Source organism: Lycorma delicatula, chromosome 1 (genome assembly GCF_047948215.1).
Source record: "Lycorma delicatula isolate Av1 chromosome 1, ASM4794821v1, whole genome shotgun sequence".
Taxonomy (NCBI): domain Eukaryota; kingdom Metazoa; phylum Arthropoda; class Insecta; order Hemiptera; family Fulgoridae; genus Lycorma; species Lycorma delicatula.
In genome coordinates, this window is record NC_134455.1 from 198,259,450 (window position 1) to 198,278,201 (window position 18,752).

At 32.7% G+C, this 18,752-nt stretch overlaps 1 protein-coding gene across 8 annotated transcripts in view; it reads left to right on the forward strand.

Moving 5' to 3' along the window:
* The window catches only part of LOC142327251 (lysocardiolipin acyltransferase 1-like), a 63,997-nt gene that overhangs the window by 27,148 nt on the left and 18,097 nt on the right, over positions 1-18,752 (forward strand). For 7 of the 8 annotated variants that reach the window (XM_075370106.1, XM_075370137.1, XM_075370087.1 and 4 more), the window contains 3 exons: positions 6,500-6,679; positions 9,221-9,425; positions 12,304-12,416. In XM_075370106.1, the coding sequence (XP_075226221.1) occupies positions 6,509-6,679; positions 9,221-9,425; positions 12,304-12,416 (489 nt within the window). In that variant the 5' untranslated portion in view covers positions 6,500-6,508. Of the gene's footprint in view, positions 1-4,457; positions 4,579-6,499; positions 6,680-9,220; positions 9,426-12,303; positions 12,417-18,752 lie in introns of those variants that run through there. The other variant, XM_075370147.1, reaches the window with a different exon arrangement.

Sequence of the window (18,752 nt, forward strand, 5' to 3'; positions counted from 1 at the left end):
TACTTTTTTATTATTTTTTTTGCAGGAGAGGGAGGAAAGTGGAAATGCATTTATGCACAGAGTGCTGGACTCCCACTGGTGGTCTTATCAAACCACCATCAGTAGACTACCAGCTAAAACCACCCCCATTTCTATCAGGTCTCAACCTGGAACCACTTTACACAATACTTCAGGCCGAGTCCTCCTACCCTAGCCAGAGAAGGCTGCTACCTAGTTTTCACTTGGCTCAGGACTATCCAGGTTGCCTTTCTTGACCCTGAGAATACCCCTGACGAATCGGACCACACTCTGATAGCTGCTCAGATCACAGAGCATCATTACAACTACATTTGAGGGCTCATAATAAAAATAATATAATAGTTATTATTATTTATTTAGTTCACAGAGCAGCTACGTAAGCCTTTGTATATTGTACATTCAACAAAAAAGCACTTAAGTATAGATAACAATTGTAATTCGAAAAAATAAAAGAATAAATACAACCATTATTCCACTAGCAGAAGCAGAGAAGAAGGAATATTATAATATATAAGTCTGTTGTTATTTTAACTATTTTAGCCTTGGCCTATTGCATAATTAATACAGGGAACCAATCAGTACAGAACAAATTACCTTTTTAATTTTACTTTTGAATTTGTTTTCATTGAACTGAAAGAGGTCAATTTCCTCATTGTTAGCATTGATTACCTCTTTACATCATTCATTTGGTGACATATCAGACCTTTGATTGTATAAAAACAATCTTCGATTCCTTAATGAGGAACAAGGTACATGAATCTAAATATCTCATTCCTGGACAAATTTGTCATGCAGCAGATGATAAAAATTTAGGGCGTCCTAGAGATGCCTTCTATCAGCAACATGAGGAAAGTTGAATTGTTGATGGATTCATTATTTCATATGGCGGGAAATGAAACTTCCTGTTAAGCCATGAGAGAAACCTTTCTCAAACACTCTCAATCATAATAGAGGTGTATTCTTGGTTACAATTTCAGATGACTGTACAAGATTTAAGACGAGACCTCACAATTGACTTGTGTAGAAGAACACATGTGTTCATGCTTCTTAAGTTACACACCATCAATTGTAAGAGACCAAGGTTTCTCCTAGCTTTACTGATTATCTTGTCCACATGTTTTACTAACAGAAGCTTATCATCAAACAAGATTCCTAGATCCTTCACTTCGTATACTCTATTTTATAGGTACAACACCAATGCTGTAACTGTAATGTAAGGTGGAAGTCTTCCTTGAGATAGACACAACCTGTGTTTTTTCCATGTTAAGACATAAAGTTGGTTCATGCCCAATCACAAATTTTATTAACATTATTTTGTAAAATATGATGATTGTCTTGTGCAAATATTGTATTATATGATTTCAAATCGTCTGCATACTGTTGGAGTTTGGAATGAATTACATCAACAATGTCATTAATGGATAAAAGGAACAAAAGGGAGCTAAGATTTGATTCTTGGGAAACCCTGGGAGACAAAGAAAAAGGACAACAAATATTGCCAGATTAGCTCACCAAGAAAGTTCTAGCTTGAAGATAGACTTTATCAAGTTGATGTACTGCATACTAAATCTAAAGTTGAGCAACTTTTTAAGTAGCAAGTGATGGTACTTTTTATCAAAATCCTTTTGTAAACCAAGCTATACCAACTCTACTTGTTTTTGCTGTTGAACTGTAAGGCCGGTTGTTGGCAAGAATGCTGCCAGATTGGACGATGTTGATCAGCCCTTTCTGAAACCGTGTTGCATCAGTGTTGGATGTGAGAATAGATGTTCCCAAAGACAATTCTCTCTAAGACTTAAGATATAGTAGGAAGGGCTGATGTAGGGTGATGATTCTGCAGTAAAGGTATGCCAGGGTTGGGGAAGGAGTGACCAGGGCTTTTTTTCAGGTGGAAGGGAAAGAACCACTTGCAAGACTCCAGGAAAAGAGAGATGCAAGAACTAGAGTGATGAGGTCACTAATACCTTTAATTATGAATGCCAAAATCCCATCAATACCTACAGCGGACTTTCCATTGATCTCTTTTATTGCAATCATCACATCACTAGCCAAGACAAAAGAAAATGAGAATTCCACGTCGTTTAAAGCTTAACATGCCAGCAAAGGTTCTTTATCAGCAAAAATCTCTGGTAGACTGACTCAAAGTGTTCTTCAAATGCCTCGCATGCTGCCTGAGAACCTGTCAAGACTTCATCTTAAGCAATAGGGGCAACAGCACAATTGGTATCAGACTTAACTTTCGACGAAATTCCAAAAATTAAAAGGTTCTAAAATTAGAATAATAATAATCCCTGTTCTTTAAAGAGAGCACTGAAAAATGTATAGTTCAAAATTAATAAAGTTTTTTTTTCTATAGATTAATTTATTTTAATAAATTAATCTATAGAAATTTATTTTAATAAATTAATCTACAGAAAAAAAATTTATTCATCATGTCAGTTTTTAAAAACTGAAAGGTGATCATAAAAATTTCAGACAAAAATAAAATAATTTCACACTGATACAGTAAACATTACACAAAATCATCCCAATATTGTGATTGTTGCAGAAGAAAGCTATCAAACACATAACTAGTGCAGTGTATAAGGAAACATGTAAATAAAATAATGTGGAGCAATTTTTGAATACTTTCTCACCTTTGTTGGTATTTTGTCAAAAATTGAGGTCACCTTGGCAATTCAATTAATTTAATAACAATAACACAGGAATGCTTTGCTTTAGACTAAATACGATCCATAACTTCATAAGATACTTGTCATACCCTTAATTTTCTAATCTTGTACAAAAATTAATTTTCAAAACTTGCACAAAAACTGTTTCATAACCATTTGTAAGACACTGGATTGAACCATTATTGAGAAACAATATAATCAATAATAAAAGAATTTAGTAATCTAGGTAAAAAATTAAAAATTGCATTAGCATTGAAATGCTAATTGATTGTGTTTCTCAAGTGAATTAGTAATGATTTAATTAATTGTATTAAAGATTGTAGAGCAAAATGGATCTCTGGAAAAATATTTTCAATTGTATAATTTTTTAATTCTTGTAATTCGTTATATAGGATAACTAATTATTTTTTTCAAAGAATTTAAAAATGATTCACTTTTTAAATACATAAAATTTTGCTTAACAAATATCTTTCAGTGATATTATGTAGTTCCTTCATCAATAGTGTTACAGCTAGAGCTGTTAACAGTTAAAAAAAAACCCTAATCCCTTTAGTGTATGATCAAATTGTATATCTGATCTATGTTTTTGTTCATTTTATACAAAGGTTTTGCTAATTTTAGTGAGTTTGAAAATTTCATATTTTCTAATTTTGTTGAGGTCAAGGGTTTGTGTCATAACATAACACCTGTATAAGTTTCGTAACATTATGAAGAACTGATTTATTTTTTTTGTTCTCCCTTTTAATTTGATAACTTATCCAAAACTCTTCATAATATCTGAATGTGGGGTTTTTATTAATTAAGTTATGTATAATACATCTTTTGGTTTTTGGCTTATTCATCAGTTGATAAAATATTTTCATTTTTACTTTGGAATTTCTTTAATTTCTTTCTTTTTAATGTAAAATCCTTTTACAAATACAAATAATTAAAACCAAGGATGTGAGAACCGTGGTTTTAAATGAAAATAACTTTAAAAGATATATAATTATAAAAGGTAGTTATCAGAAACAGCCATTTGTTATCATAGGCCTGTGAAGCATCTGCCCATCTGCCTGCAGGCAAGTTTCTCATTTTTTGGGGACCTTTTTACTTGCTGAGAGGAGAGTTTGAATGAAGAGTGGAATGTCTACATTAATATTTCCTATTTATAAAAGGATGTGTTTTATGTGAATGATTACAGACTTTTCTCTTACTTTTCTTCTGTTCCATTGATACCTGTATAACTCTTGTCTTCTCATGTTTCTTCCTTTTCTCTAATTTGATTATCTATTATAGAAGCAGTAAATAGGTATAAACCTTTTGGATTAATGAACTGTTGGGAAAAATGAATGAGAATTTAGTGTCTTTTTTATTGATTCATCTGTGTGAACTATTTCAGATAAGACTTACACCACTGGTCTAATGGCAAAAACCAATGTGAACAGTGAAGATGAAGAATTTGAAGGGTGCTAAGTTCCTCATACAAAGAGTACGAAAACTTTAGTAGATTTATTTCATTGCCTCTTAATTAGTTTCTTCTTCTTTTGTAAATGTCACATTTGACAGAATAACCTGACTTATTCATTGATTATTTTTCCTTTCTAAGTTTGTGATTACTTCTTTCTCTGACTAAGATTACTTGGATAAAATTCTTTATTAAATTAAGAAACTGAATATGTAGATAGATATATTTGGCTTACTTTGTCCTGCTCCTGTCTAATCATGTCTTTTAAAGATTCTACAATAATGATAATTTATGATTGTCAGTGTTTCAGTTACTGGTTTATGTGGTCAATTCCTGTGCCTTTTATAATCTTAGATCTATTTTCTGTGAAAAATGTTCTATCGTGGTATGATGATAGAAACTAATCATTACAGCAGTCAACTAAATTCTTGAATAAATGAGGTAAAAAATAAAAACCTGAAGCTACTAAATTAAAAACTTTAGGTTATTTTTAGCAGATTTCTTTTTCTCAAGTTTGTATTTACATCTATATAACTTATCATTCTGATTTATAACTTCTTGATAACATTACATTTTTCTTATTGAAGTAAGCATGAACAATTTAATTAGCTAGAAATTGAGTATTTCACATGACAGAATTTGCATTTTACACAAAAAGATGAAAATGACTTTTTTTAAATATTACTCATAAGTATCATGTTCATTTTAAATGAAACCTGTAGGTTGATGCAGTCTTGATCCTACTTCAAACTTAGGTAATGTGTATTTCAAATATATGCTGGGAACATCAATACTTTGGTTAGAAATAGTTTTTTTTTGTGAATGTAATTCTTGTAAAAAAAAATGATAAAAATTTTAATAAAATGCTTTTTTTATTAAAAAGTTTGTTTTGGTAGGTAATTTGACTAAATAATGTTACCGAGAATTATTGTAAATAATGTTACAAGCTGAGGAATGGTGAACATTCAGTTTGAATGTGTTCTCAATGAACCAATCTTTCTTAATTTAAACATATGCAATACAAAACTTCCTCAGTAAACATATTACTATGGCTTTTGTTTAAAATTCTACTAAGTTTAATCAGGAAAAATTAATGAAGATGCATCCTGTCTTGGGAGGACTAGGTACGATCCCAGCAAATCATGATGTAGTGCTAGTCACAATAATGTTCACTACTTTATTTCTTTGCAAGCCTAAATTCACCTTTTCGTTGATTAACTGTTGTTTTATACTTTTTGAACTCCTTTAATTTTTATTTTCATTTTCCATATTTTGTATCACTTTCTTCAGTTCTTAAGAAAATGAGACACAAGACAATTCTGAAAATGGAATAGCCACCCTGAAGACCGACAAATTCCCACATAACAATCATGTCAACAGTTAGTGATGAGTGTAGCCATTGTAATAAATAAGTTGTGATGAATAGCTCATCTATATGAAGACTGTCTTCAGGATTTAAAATTTTCATAGTTTCTAACCAAAAAACATTTTTTCAGTGCTGTATTTAGTAGATATTCATATGAGTCAATCACAGTAAAGCAGGAAATTCTCTCTATAAATCAGGAAATTAAAGAGATAGATGTATGTGGCAAAAACCTTTGGTCAAACAAGAGCAAGCACAAAGAAAATTTATGTTCCATATTTACACTCCATCTTCTACCTCTCAAAAATGTGGTGCATGTCCTTATAATGGAAGTATGGAAAAGAAGAATGAATGAAATGCCTCATATAAGAAAATATCAGAATATTAGTTCATATGGCCCAAGATATTTCTGTAAAATCAAAATTCATATAAGCATTTATGAAGGTCACCATAGAGCTTATCAACCTTGTCCTTTAACAGGCCTTCCAACCTATCTTCAAGCTGTTTTCCAAACCTATCACTTAGCCCTTAACAGCCCAGTCCGACTATGATTTCACCTAATATTATAAGTGGTTTGACAAATCTGCAGGTGAATCTTATTACTGTAGAGGAATTATGAATTTGAATAAGGCTGTTTTAATTCTAGACATAAGGCAATTAGGATGTAAGAGCAGTTGTTTTCTAACTCAAAACATTTCCAATGTCAATTTTGACTAGAACTACTTTGCAAAGCAGCAGAACTAATGTCACTGATAGTAATCAATAAATAAATAGAAAACAGTGTGATATTAGAAAAAAAAATATTCATTTGAATTTAAATTTGGTTCAGTCTATTATTAAAGATTAATCATTTTCTACAAAATTACTGTCATCAATTGTGATAAAAATAGTTATGGATTTTGCAGAAGGAACCACCTTGTAATCTTTCTTCTAACTATTGCATAATTTTATATTATAATTTTTTAAATGTGTCAATCATTAAAATGTGAATTACTTTAGGGTGGTGAAATGAAGAGGAACTGGATGAAAGGAATTCTTTATTGTATATTATGGTATACAAGCATCTTCAGTGGTTTTATCTCATTATTATGTCCTCTGCTTCCCCTTCTATTTATACGACCTTGTCTCTACCGCAGGCTTACTGAACTTGTATTTGCCATGTGGGAAATGTATCCAGTTGTAAGTATAATTCCATGGAATTCTTATATTTTTATTTGAATCTATGAATATTTGCTTTTTATTTAAATTTTATTTTTCACAAGAAAAGCACAAATTTTACATTTTTATCAAATTTTGTGATAATTGTAAAATAACATATGCACCCTGATTATTCTTAATAATGGTGAATTTTGAAAAAGAACTATGCACAGTGTGTTTGAATTCATATTCATATCAAAATTTGCTTGAAACTATAACTTATATTTTTTTATTATTGATACTAAAATCATGATTATGTTATATTGCATGTTTGTTATCCCTTTCTCTGGAAAATCTATTAATCACTGTATGGATTAGAATTACTCAGTAAACTAGCAGTTATAACTTATGTCACATGCTACTGCATTATTGCTTTCCCTTTCTCAGAAGAATCTATTATCATCTGGATCATTCAATATAGCTAGTAAGGAATCAACAAGAATTTTCATCTTAGTACGGCAGGTTCTCACTTTAATCTTAAAATCCTTTTTCTTGAAGAATCAATTAAAAAGTGAAGAGTATTCGTATTTTCTAAAAAAATAATTCATTTTAGATTTAAAAAATTTGTAATTAGTTTTTTTTATGTAAATAATTACAGCTCAATGATGAGAACTTTAAATTGATATAATATTATCTAGGGTTATTTACTTTATGTACTACTTGTTTTACCAAAAAATGATAAATAAATACAAATCAAATATGAATATATCAAAGAGTGAAGTTAATGTGTAAAATATTCCACTATATGATATGTGTACATGCAACTAATATGTTATTTTGTTGCTAATTTTTCTGACTACTATATTTGAGCTTTTCACCAAAAGAAGAAAAATTACTGTTTTCAATATAATTTTGGCTCATGTGTTTTTGTGTGCATCTACAACCTAAATGCCCTCAAAATATTGGTGCCCAAAACTCTCAATGCCAAATACGTAGTAAGAAAGACCACAAAAAAATCTTTTATCAGTGGCATTATACGATAAAATCTACTTCAGATTACAAAAACTTGGTTAATGTTTGGTTAAAAATGAGGCTTTTTTAACACAGTCTTTTGACACTTTGTAGTATGTTTCTGATACAGTTGTAGAAAAATGTGTTTTCTGATTTTCATGAAATTTCGCAGTAAAGTTCCTTACTGTTATATGAAATAATGGGTGCGTAAAGGCAATAAATGGGTGTATATAATTACATAAATAAATTGTAAAAATTTATATACATACATTGTATAAATTGTGTGTATTATTCTTTTATTGAGCTTTGCCTGAAATCTAGGTGCTGTTCAGTCAACTGCACTACCTGTTGCTTCTCTAATGTAATATTGGAAAAAATTGTAAAATAAAATCAGATCTCAATTTAATCTTCAATAAGTTTTCAAGAGTTCTCTAACTTTCTGACATTAAAAATTAACAAAATGATTAAAAACCATTTCATGTAAAGTGAGAGACACTCTAAACAAAATTTGAATAAATGTAAAAAAGCCAAAATAAATGTTTGGCTTTTAATAAATGTAAAAAGCCAAGATAAATTTTTTCTTCAAAAAAATTATTTTTGATTTCATAAATTTCCTATCAAAAATTTATTCTAACAATAAAATATGATCTTATTTTGAAAGCGAATACATTCATAAAACATCATTTAAATAAATAAGAGGCTCATCACTTGAGTGACAGAATTTGGTAGCTAGAAGTGAATATAAGTTATTGATAGTATGAATATTCTACCACTAAGATGGTCTAATTCTTTCAGTGTTATGTTTTATCATCACCTTCTGTATTCATCTGTATATACACATTACCTTCATCACATATTTAAATGCTCAAACACATAGTATTGTAGGTTTCACTTTTCAGAAATAACAATCTACAATAAAATTGCACAGACCCAAAAAAATAAGTACCTTCTTTTTTACTCCAAAAGAAGGGTGAAGACTGATGTTTGCATATTTTATAACATATTGACATATTGTCCTTGAAAGTTTTGTTCTGCGTTGACTGAGAAATTATAAAAAGCTTGTTTCCAAGAAAAGAAGTTCAGTATTCCAGAAAAAATTTTCAGGTAAAATGTAGCTTAGTAACACCTACATGATGTCACTATGTTGCATTATATCTGTTTTCATTTAAAATTGAAAGATTATATATCTAATATATTGCTAAAGTTAATATCTTTGTACTTAATATTATTACACCACATACTACTCAGCAACCTCAAATTATAGCACATTCTGTTTTCTTAAACATAGAATGTACTTCCTCTACGCAAATGTTTTGTACATATTACTTACCATTTTTGATGAGAATAATCTTAGTTTTTTTATAAATTTAAGGAAGTAATTTTTTTAAGGTTCATAATACAGCTTAATATTTAAAAGAACATAAACTGTAATGAAAATAATAAATATAATAATAATAATAATAATAAAATAATGAATAATGTATTATTATTTTAATAATACTATAATTATTATATAATTGTCTGTAATTATTTTGTCATTATAATATAAATGAGTGTAATTTATTTTTCCAGGTTTTAATGGAAGTTTTATTTGGAACAAAGATTATTGTATCAGGTGATGAAATTTTGCCAGGTGAATCTTCTTTATTAGTGATGAATCACAGAACAAGACTTGACTGGAATTTTTTATGGGGTGCAATGTTCTATGCTTCACGGAGGCCATCCCATAGGTTGAAGTTTGTTCTTAAAGCCCCAATTCGACATACTCCTGGTCCAGGTAGATATTTTGCTGTCTTAAATTATTGGTTACATATAATGTAGAGGGGATCTAAGCAAGATATAAATCCTGAAAGAGAGCTGAATTATAATTACTAAATAGGTTTCTTTAAAAAAAAATCAAATATTTTGGTTGCATGTTCCTCACATAAAAAACAAATTATGTAAATATAAGGCCATCAGTCTGTGTCTGTTTTAAAGGCACATATATAAGTGACATTTTCCACAAAATAAATAAATAAATACGGAAATCTTAGAGTTAAAAAATCATAAGAATTTTTTAATTAACAGAATGGGAGCTCATTTGTTGAAGTATGATTTCAAACTAAAATTGATTTTTGAGAAAAAAATTTGTTGACGGTTAATTAAATGGTCAACATGCTGCCTCCTGAAGCAAACGGCCTCAGGTCCCATTCCTGACAAGGTTTTGGCATTTTTCGCCTATCATTTCTTCATCTTCAAATATGCATAGAAGCATGTTTGAGGTTGTAATAAAAAAGCAAGTGAGGCAATGCTCATATTTTAAACTGGAATATAATACGGTCTGAAGGAGTGATTTTGAACCAAATATTTTTCTCCTCTGCAATGCAATTTTCTCTAAATAAAACTAGAAAAAGTTTGAAAATTCACAAAATTATTTAAAAGCTAATAGTAGAATGGAAAATTATCCTCTATTTAAGAAACTGAAAAATCTACATGAGCTGAAAGAAGTACAAGAGTACTGCATCTCTTGACATGTCCTATAGTGGTTACTTTATGCATCATGTAATGGTTCCACAATAAAAAAATATTTTATTTTGATTTACATGATAATTATATAGATCTTGTCAGAAACGGGTGGATATGCTATGCTACTTCACAGATAAATAAAATAATCGTCCCAGTATTTGCTGGGTTGATCAAGGAAAAAACTGTGTGGTAAAACTGTACAATTGCAGGAGCATCTTAAAGTACACAAATAATTATAAAATAAATAATGAAGGTGGTTAAACTTAATATAGCTAGAAATAACAGCTAATAGTATAACTAAAAATATAAATACATGAAATAATATTAAAGTAAGTACATGAAGATACTAAAGTACCTGGAAAATAAATAAAAATGAAATAGTAATGAAATTTTTTTGAGAACATAATTAAATCGATGGGTTAAATGAGGTTTCAGAAAGTTATTATTTTTTTTTTTTTTTAATTAGTTTTATATAAAAACTCATTGACAGAGTATTATTGTTTAATAGAAAGTATGTTAATTATTTTATTTTTTATAAATTGGTGAGATATTTTAAGTAGTTTGATAATTTATGAAAAATGATGTGGAAGCACAATAAGGTTCTTTCTTGTAAGTCAGCATATTGAGTTACAAAAAAAATAAAAACAATTATTACAATTAAACTATTATTATTATTATTACTGGCATCTAGTTTGACAGAGGTGGATATTGTTATTTTTTAAGAAGTGATGATTCTTTTTAGCAATATCTGGAAAATCTCATGTATTAGCATCCTGATAATTGAAGAAAGTAGGATAAGGGACAGTACATTTAATAAACCAGTCCCCACAAATCATAAGTTTAGATTGTTGAGTTATTAGTGGCTAATTATTATAACCAATACAACCATTCTGTGATTCCATTGCTTATTCTTGAGTTTATTAATTTCAAGAGTTTATTTACATGTTAGAAAATGTTTCTTAAAATGTACCATACTCTATTAAAATACCTTAATCATGATTAGACCTACCTTTATACAAATTTATTTTCTTTTAATGATATGATGAAGATGTTGCTGAAATTCTAAATGAACATTTTTATATGCTCAGTTCTATTAAACAATACTGAAAAGTGTACTATGATAATTATCAATATTGACATAAATACATAAAAAACACATTTTTCCTTAAGCGAAATACAAATATCTACTTGTATTCCAAATTAATCTTACTGCCTTTCATTGTAACAGCCCAAAATCACTAGGAAGTATTCCATTTATGTAAATAAAATATTGAAATATCTAAGAAATGAATATTTATTAATCACAATTGTATAAAAAAATTATAAAAATAACATTGCAACATTGCATAATAAATTACATTCAGACATTTAAGTGTTCAAACAAGATATCAAGAACACGATCAAGTATTTTGATTTCAGCACAAATGAAAACAAAAATCATTAAAAAAAATGTGCATCTTTGCACATATTGAAAAGGTCATCTTCAAACTAATTACTTCCTAATTATTAATTATTATAAAGCTAACTCCCTAATGTTTTATTAAATATTTTGGTGGAATTTCCCATTGCATTTTTTTAAAAACAGCAATTTTAAATAGTAAGATTTTATAATGTTTTTCTCCATGATGGTTGGTGGTAAAGTTATACAGCACAGTTTATAATAATACCAACCAAATTAAATTTATTTTAAACTAAAGAGTTTTCTGTAACTTTCATGTTAGTGCTGTTGTCCAGTCACTAAACGACGACACAATGAGCAACTGAAAGAGTTGTGACTGGACAATAGTTACTGAAGATGACTGCAACATAAAAAAGTTGCAAAAAGATAATGTAATATTAAAAAAAAAAGAAAGTTAATTTAACTCAACTTTGATATACTTTATTATTAAAAGCTAATATTTTCTGTATTAAAATGTTATCTGAAATGTTTTGTATTCTTAAGCTGTTTTTGAGCATATAATATTTCTTGGAAGAAAACTATTGCAATTTATTGTCAATAAATTCCTTAATTCTGACATCCAAATTTAACTTGAGATGAAAAGACAAGGATATTTTGAATACTGTGATTTTGTTACAAGTGAAATCTTTCATGCTGCTTTATGCAATTATTCAGCATAAGATATCATTCAGATTAAAACTTTTAATTACAGGATGGGTAATGCAGATGGCTGGATTCCTTTACATTCACAGAAACTGGAACTATGATCAAGCTCTGCTTGGAAGACTCCTGGACTACTTACGAGATATACAACATGCTTACCAGGTCTCTATCATGTGAGGTGTGATCTAGTTTAAAACCTTACTCTTCACTGTAACAGAAATAAAATAAAATATAAATTTATCAGCTAACCTATTTTGATGCTGTTAAAATAGTTAATTTCATTTCTGCTATTCTACTGATAAAACACCTAGTGAGACAGATGCAATATAGAAGGGCTCAGTTTGGAATCTGTTTGTTGATGGGTTTTGGAATCTGTTTTATATATTTATTAGTTTTGTTGTTGGGTGTGAAATGTTCACTGCTGTATAAGAGAATGCATTGTGAGTGAAAATTGTAGGTAATGCAAAGTTACTTCAGTGATTGGGATCCATTGCTGGTGTATGGAGACTTTAACTACAAAAGTCAGGATTTTGATTGTGAGCAGTCCGATCAAAAGGGACGTTTGCCTGGTGGACATAATGGCAGCACTGGGCTTATTGTGTTTGAATGTCTATGGGATGCACACTTTCTATAAAGGGTGTAGTGGACAAACCTTGGAGTTGGACTTTATTAGGGAGTTGCACTGGAGTGATGTTGGAAGAGAGAGTGCTGGACAAAGATATGTGATGAGCTGGATGATGACCCTTTTGGGGATGCCAAAATTTTAAATGGTAAATTTGGCAGATCGCTGTCCAGATCGCTGAAATCCTAGTTGGAGGAGAGTCTACGTGTCCTTTTCTCATCAGTTACGAGTTGGAAGAGAAGATAGATTGTGGGAGAGGATATTCTGAACTTCACGGTAGAGGAATTGGTGTATGCGATCTCAAGATTGAGGATGCGGAAGAGTCTGAGGCCGGATGGCGTCTCAGCGGGATCATTAGAATTTTTGTTGAAGCATCTCCACTGTCCTGGTTGGAAGCATATAACCTGGCAGTCCGAATTGAGACGATACCCAAAGAATGGAAGGAGGCCAGATTGGTGTAGATTAGGAAGGAGGGGGAGGATACAGGCCCTTGGCTCTGATTAAAACCCTTGTAAAAGTGTTTGAGGCCCTTCTTTTGAGCAGATTGAAGGTTGAACTGCAAAAGAGTGGCGGGCTGTCCCCGAGGCAGTTCGGATTCCGCAAGGGACGGTCTACGGGGGGGTGCAATTATGCGTGTAATGGAGTTAGCGAGAGAAGCAGGTGCGGGCACAAGACACAGCTGGGAAATCCCGCTGGTGATTTTAGCGGACATTAAGAACGCTTTTAATAGTGTTATTTGGAAGGCGATATTAGAACAGCTGTTGACGAGATGAGAGGCTTGCTACCTTGTCAAGGTAGCTAGGATATCCGGAAGCCACCTTGTGACGTTACCGGTCGTCACACCACCCTCTCCGTTCCAAGCCCTGAGGGGCTTTATTGGAGATTTCCTTTAGACACTCTAACTGACATCTCACAGTCATCGAGCCAGGCCTCGGTCGGGATGCCATCGATGAAGTGCCTCGGCAGACATTTGCATCAGTAAAATACAAATCAAATTTCGCTTCACGTAGGCCTCAAACGGACATCTTCACATCCAACCTAACATGATTCCCTCAAACTAACTGACTAAAACCGCGGAAGCGCGAACCCTGCGCCTAGTCCAGATTTAACAGCACCATTCGTGACTGTGAATGCCCCAGGAAACGAACAAGTTTAAAGTTAAATCGATGCTAAACTCATATCAATCAAAATTATGTTTTACACAACATAGAGATTCAAATCTACATCCAATTAAGTCGACCAATTTTGGTCACCTAACAAGGGGAACACAACCTGATTCCGGTAAGCGCAGAAGCCGGGGACAAACCCCGCACCACCACCCGGTCCCATCATGGTGTCTCGCGTGGCATTACCAAGTCACAATCACGACCGCCACCAGCGGAGGGAAGCCACGCCCCCGGTCTCACGAATTAACATAATAACATAAACTAATATCAATTAATATAACCAATGTAGGAACTGATTTAAGAGTGTCCTCTCATTTAAAATGCAAGAAGAAGACAAGGGATAGAGTAGTGTTCGGTCTGGAAGCTGAGATGGAAGGCCTGGGTAGGTGGCGAGGGACCACCACTATTGCCGTCGCTGTCGCGTGGAACTCTGAAAACCCTCATGGAAGGGTTTTCAACACAGGTGGTACTCATTAAAACACGCGTGGTGACGATGATAAGCCTTTGGGTGCTTCCATCACCACGTCGTGAGAGGGAGTAGGTTTTTAGTGGGGCCCACCATGCAGACTGTGAACCCCACACACCCAGTATATACGGGCTGCTGGGCGTTTGGTTGAGGCAAATTTTCCCACTTCTGACGTAAAAAAGAAGTGATTGGGATGTGCTGCTGGGTGCGTGTTGGGACCTTTGTTGTGAGTGGTGGATTTTGATTATTTTCTGTGGCTAGAGTTGCGCAGCGGGTGTCGCATTGTGGCTTGTGCTGATGATGGGCTCCTGCTGGTCGAAGGATGTTCGCGGGGAGTGGTTGGTTCCGAGCCACTCAGGATTGTAGAATACTTGAGCTGTAAGGTAATCAACATAAGATGACTTTCAGCCCGGAGAAGACCACTATGGCAGGTTTGTGTTTCGATGGTAGGCCGCGCATAAAATACATTCAGGCTCAAAAGTACCTCGGGGTGTTTCTCGTTGAGAAAATGCAATTCAAGAAGTACCTTCAATACGTAGGCTTGTAGTTCCTTCTTTGGTATTCGGCGTGTGGTCAATCTTGACTGAAGTCTTAATTTTAGGACCATGATTATCCTGTATAAGGGCGTCTGCGAGGCAATTGTGCTATATGCGGCGCCTGTCTGGACGGTTAGGCTACAGTTAAAAAGCTATCGGGATATACTGTTGAGGGCTCAAGGTCTTATACTTTTAACGGTGGCGGGTAGCTACCGTACGATTTCACGGGAGGTGATCTTAGTGATTGTGGGCGTAAAACCGATAGACTTGATTGCGTCAGAGCGTTCTGTTGCCAAGAAAGTAGGTGAATTAACTTCTGACAAAGTTCGGGAGATTGAATATGGTAATGCTTTGCGGCAGGCCAAATGAGATGAGGCATAGGGCGGACGTTATACACATGGTCTCTTTCCTGATGTTATTTGCAGGGCGCCTCTTGGGTACACCCAAATAAGTACGTGACGCAATATCTTTTCTGGGAATGGGGCTTTCCGGGACAGGCCGCAGAGGTTCACCCTGGTGGACTCAGGAATGTGTTTGTAATACATACAATTGGACGATGTACATCATGTTCTGCACGTTTGTTAAAAGTATGAGTTTATACGCACAGAGACTATTTGTCGGCTCGATACTATCGGGTCGTTGCTGACCCCGGTATCAATTGGCAAAACCAGGCCGAATGAATAATAGTTGAGAATTTCGTACACTATTTGGCAAAAGAAAGAATTTCCGAGGACATTTAGAGTACCGGCTGGGCTTTCACGCATTCTCCTTTTGTTTGTTTTGTAGTTATTAAGTTTTTGTTGTTGATTTGTTTATTGTAATTGCGTGTTGAACTCACTTCTTTTACCTTCAGATAGGTAGTGGATTTCAGTTCTTTTCGTTATTTTGTTTACCTCAGTCTTGTATGAGACTAACGTAAGATAGACTCATACCATTTTTAGGGATAGTAGTACATCGATAGGCTTGTCACATGTGACATTCGCATCGGTGGCATCCTGAATGAGGCAAGAAGAAGGGTGAGAGATGCCTTTTGCCGAGGTTTTGAAGATGATCTCCGGTAAAGCCCATAAGTGCTAGGTATACTAGGCCCAGCCAATGTACGAGCTTGTGGCATCACGAGCAGACTGCGTATTACTACTCGGCCTGTAAACATCAATTCTGCCTATCAAATCGAAGTATTACTTATTATCATATTGTAAGCGGTAATAACTATCATACCTACATTTACTAATTATAAACAATACATAATTAATTCTTTTACAACCTTTATTTGAACTAAATTATTAATTTTTGATAATAAACAAAAGCTTACTTGAATTTTCTTCATGCACTAATGCAAACTTCTAGCAAGTTCACCATCCTTGCTGAACGAATCACTAACACTGTCACTTTTATTTTCGCTTTCACTATCATAGTCTACACGTGTAATATAACGTTCTGTCATTTCATCTATGGACGGTTCCAGTTTTTCATACTCTTTTTCAATATTTTTTACTTTTTCACAGAAGGTTTTCCGGTCATCTTCATTCATGGAATTAATTTTCTCCGTGTTAATTTTTCAACATTTGTGAAAGAAAATATTGTGTTATAACTCGCCACATGTCTTTTTACGGCTGACCATATCACCTCGATCGGATTCAAATCAGAATGGTAAGGTGGGAATCTAAGAACACGATGCCCATATTTTTTTTAAAAGTTCATCCAATTGATATTTTTGTACTTTAGTTTTATGTAACTTTAGTAATTCATATAACTGTGGTTTTATCATTTTTAAAGTATAAGGAATATGGGTTTTCTCCAGCCAATCGGTCATATCTTTTCTTCTGGAGTTAGAATTTGGCGCTTTATCAATGCCTGTATTGTGATAAGGAGCGTTATCAACAACTACTACTGACATTGGTGGAAGATTTGGAATCAATTTTTTACGCGCCCATTTCATAAAATTGTCATGTTATCATGGTAGTAGCCACTTTCCTAACTGGCTTTCCAAGTTAGTTACGCGTTCGGAATAAAACAGATTTCTCATCCAGCATGAATTACAATTAAACTATCACCTTTATTAATCGGCACATGAAGTCCCGCAACAATTCCATCAGACCACGACTTTATCAAACAATGCAAACTTAAAACGTATGTTTCATCCAAATAAACAATTGTAGCATTGCTTTGTCTGTACTTAGCCAATGCCTGCCAATTTTCAATTCTCTTCCACCTGATATCGGGTTTCTCAATTAAAAGTTTTCTGTTATTTTTAGTTTTACGCCATTTGAAACCTAACTCTTTCAAAATAACAGCTGAGTTGATTCACTGCCTTTAAAATCAATAGATGACTAAGTTCTTACCTTATTTTTTTTTAAAGTAGGTAATTCATTCTTCTTTGAATGAAAGTCATTAACTGTTCTTTAATTATACCTAAATCAAAACTGTCCAGTCCACTGACAGGTTTCGAACGTAGTTTTACTTTTTCGGCGTGCTGAAAGAATGCGATTGGGATGTTGATTGAAGAATCATGTCTTTTTCTCTTTTTAGTTTTTGAATCTGTGTTTGATATCCCACAAGCAGCAGTTCTTTCTTCACATTTTTGAATGTCAATTATAAGTTTTTCGTCAGTTAATTTACCTACTTCTAGAGCTCTTTTTTCATAAAATCATAAATATTATTGATAATTTCACGTGCTTGATTCCCTAATTTTTTTTTCTTAACAAACGATTTAAATTTCGCTATAACAAACCGCACTAATAACATAAGAACAAAAATAAAACAAAAAATAATACATTACAAAAATTTGCGAAAAAACCAGTAATTATAAAATAATATGACCACACAAAATCGCTATCCGAATACCTTCACTGAACATGATATAAACTGAACTAAAGTTTATTTCTTTATACACACATTGTGTACTACGAATGACGGATCTAAATATAATCGTGGCGAAAGACATCATTTCCAACTGCATTAATACATTTTTATAGGGCTGTACATAATACCAATCAGAGCATTATTCATTGGTTAAGGAATTGTTACAGTTTACAAGATCGAGTCATTAAGCATTTTTATACATGTAATCAACTCAAGCCCAAAATGAAATGCAAAGAAATGAATACATAACATAAATGTATTGTTTGGGCGCCCATATTGTTTGCAAGTCGAAAAATGAAATAAAAATAATAATTACGGGCAAAAATAATGTTTTGGAAAACAATAATATGAGATGTCAGCATATGACGTCACAAGCTCGTAGATTCGTTGAGACAACTACGGAGGAGTTTGCGTGGCGACCGCAGCTGACACATGGTGGGTGTCTTCCCCTACAGAATCAGGATCCTGATATGATACTTCTCGAAACAACTGGAGTTGTCGAAAATTATGTAGACACATAATTTAATAATAACCAATATTACATTTTATTGGGCATCAAGATATATTTCCAGAGCATCCGGGAAGCCACCCCTTCTGTGGTGGAATAATGAAATTAGTGAAGCGATAAAAAGGAAGAAGAAAGCTTGCAATGATTTCAAGAAACGTCCAACATCGGAAAATTTAATTGCCTTTAAAAAACAAAGGGCATATGCCAGAAGGCTTACAACACATTAAAAAAAAAACGATGATAGCAACAATATAGTAATCTATTAGCAGAAATACAACTACATCTGATATTTGGAAGAAAGTGAATGCCACCTGTGGGTGTACAAACTTTAATCCCAC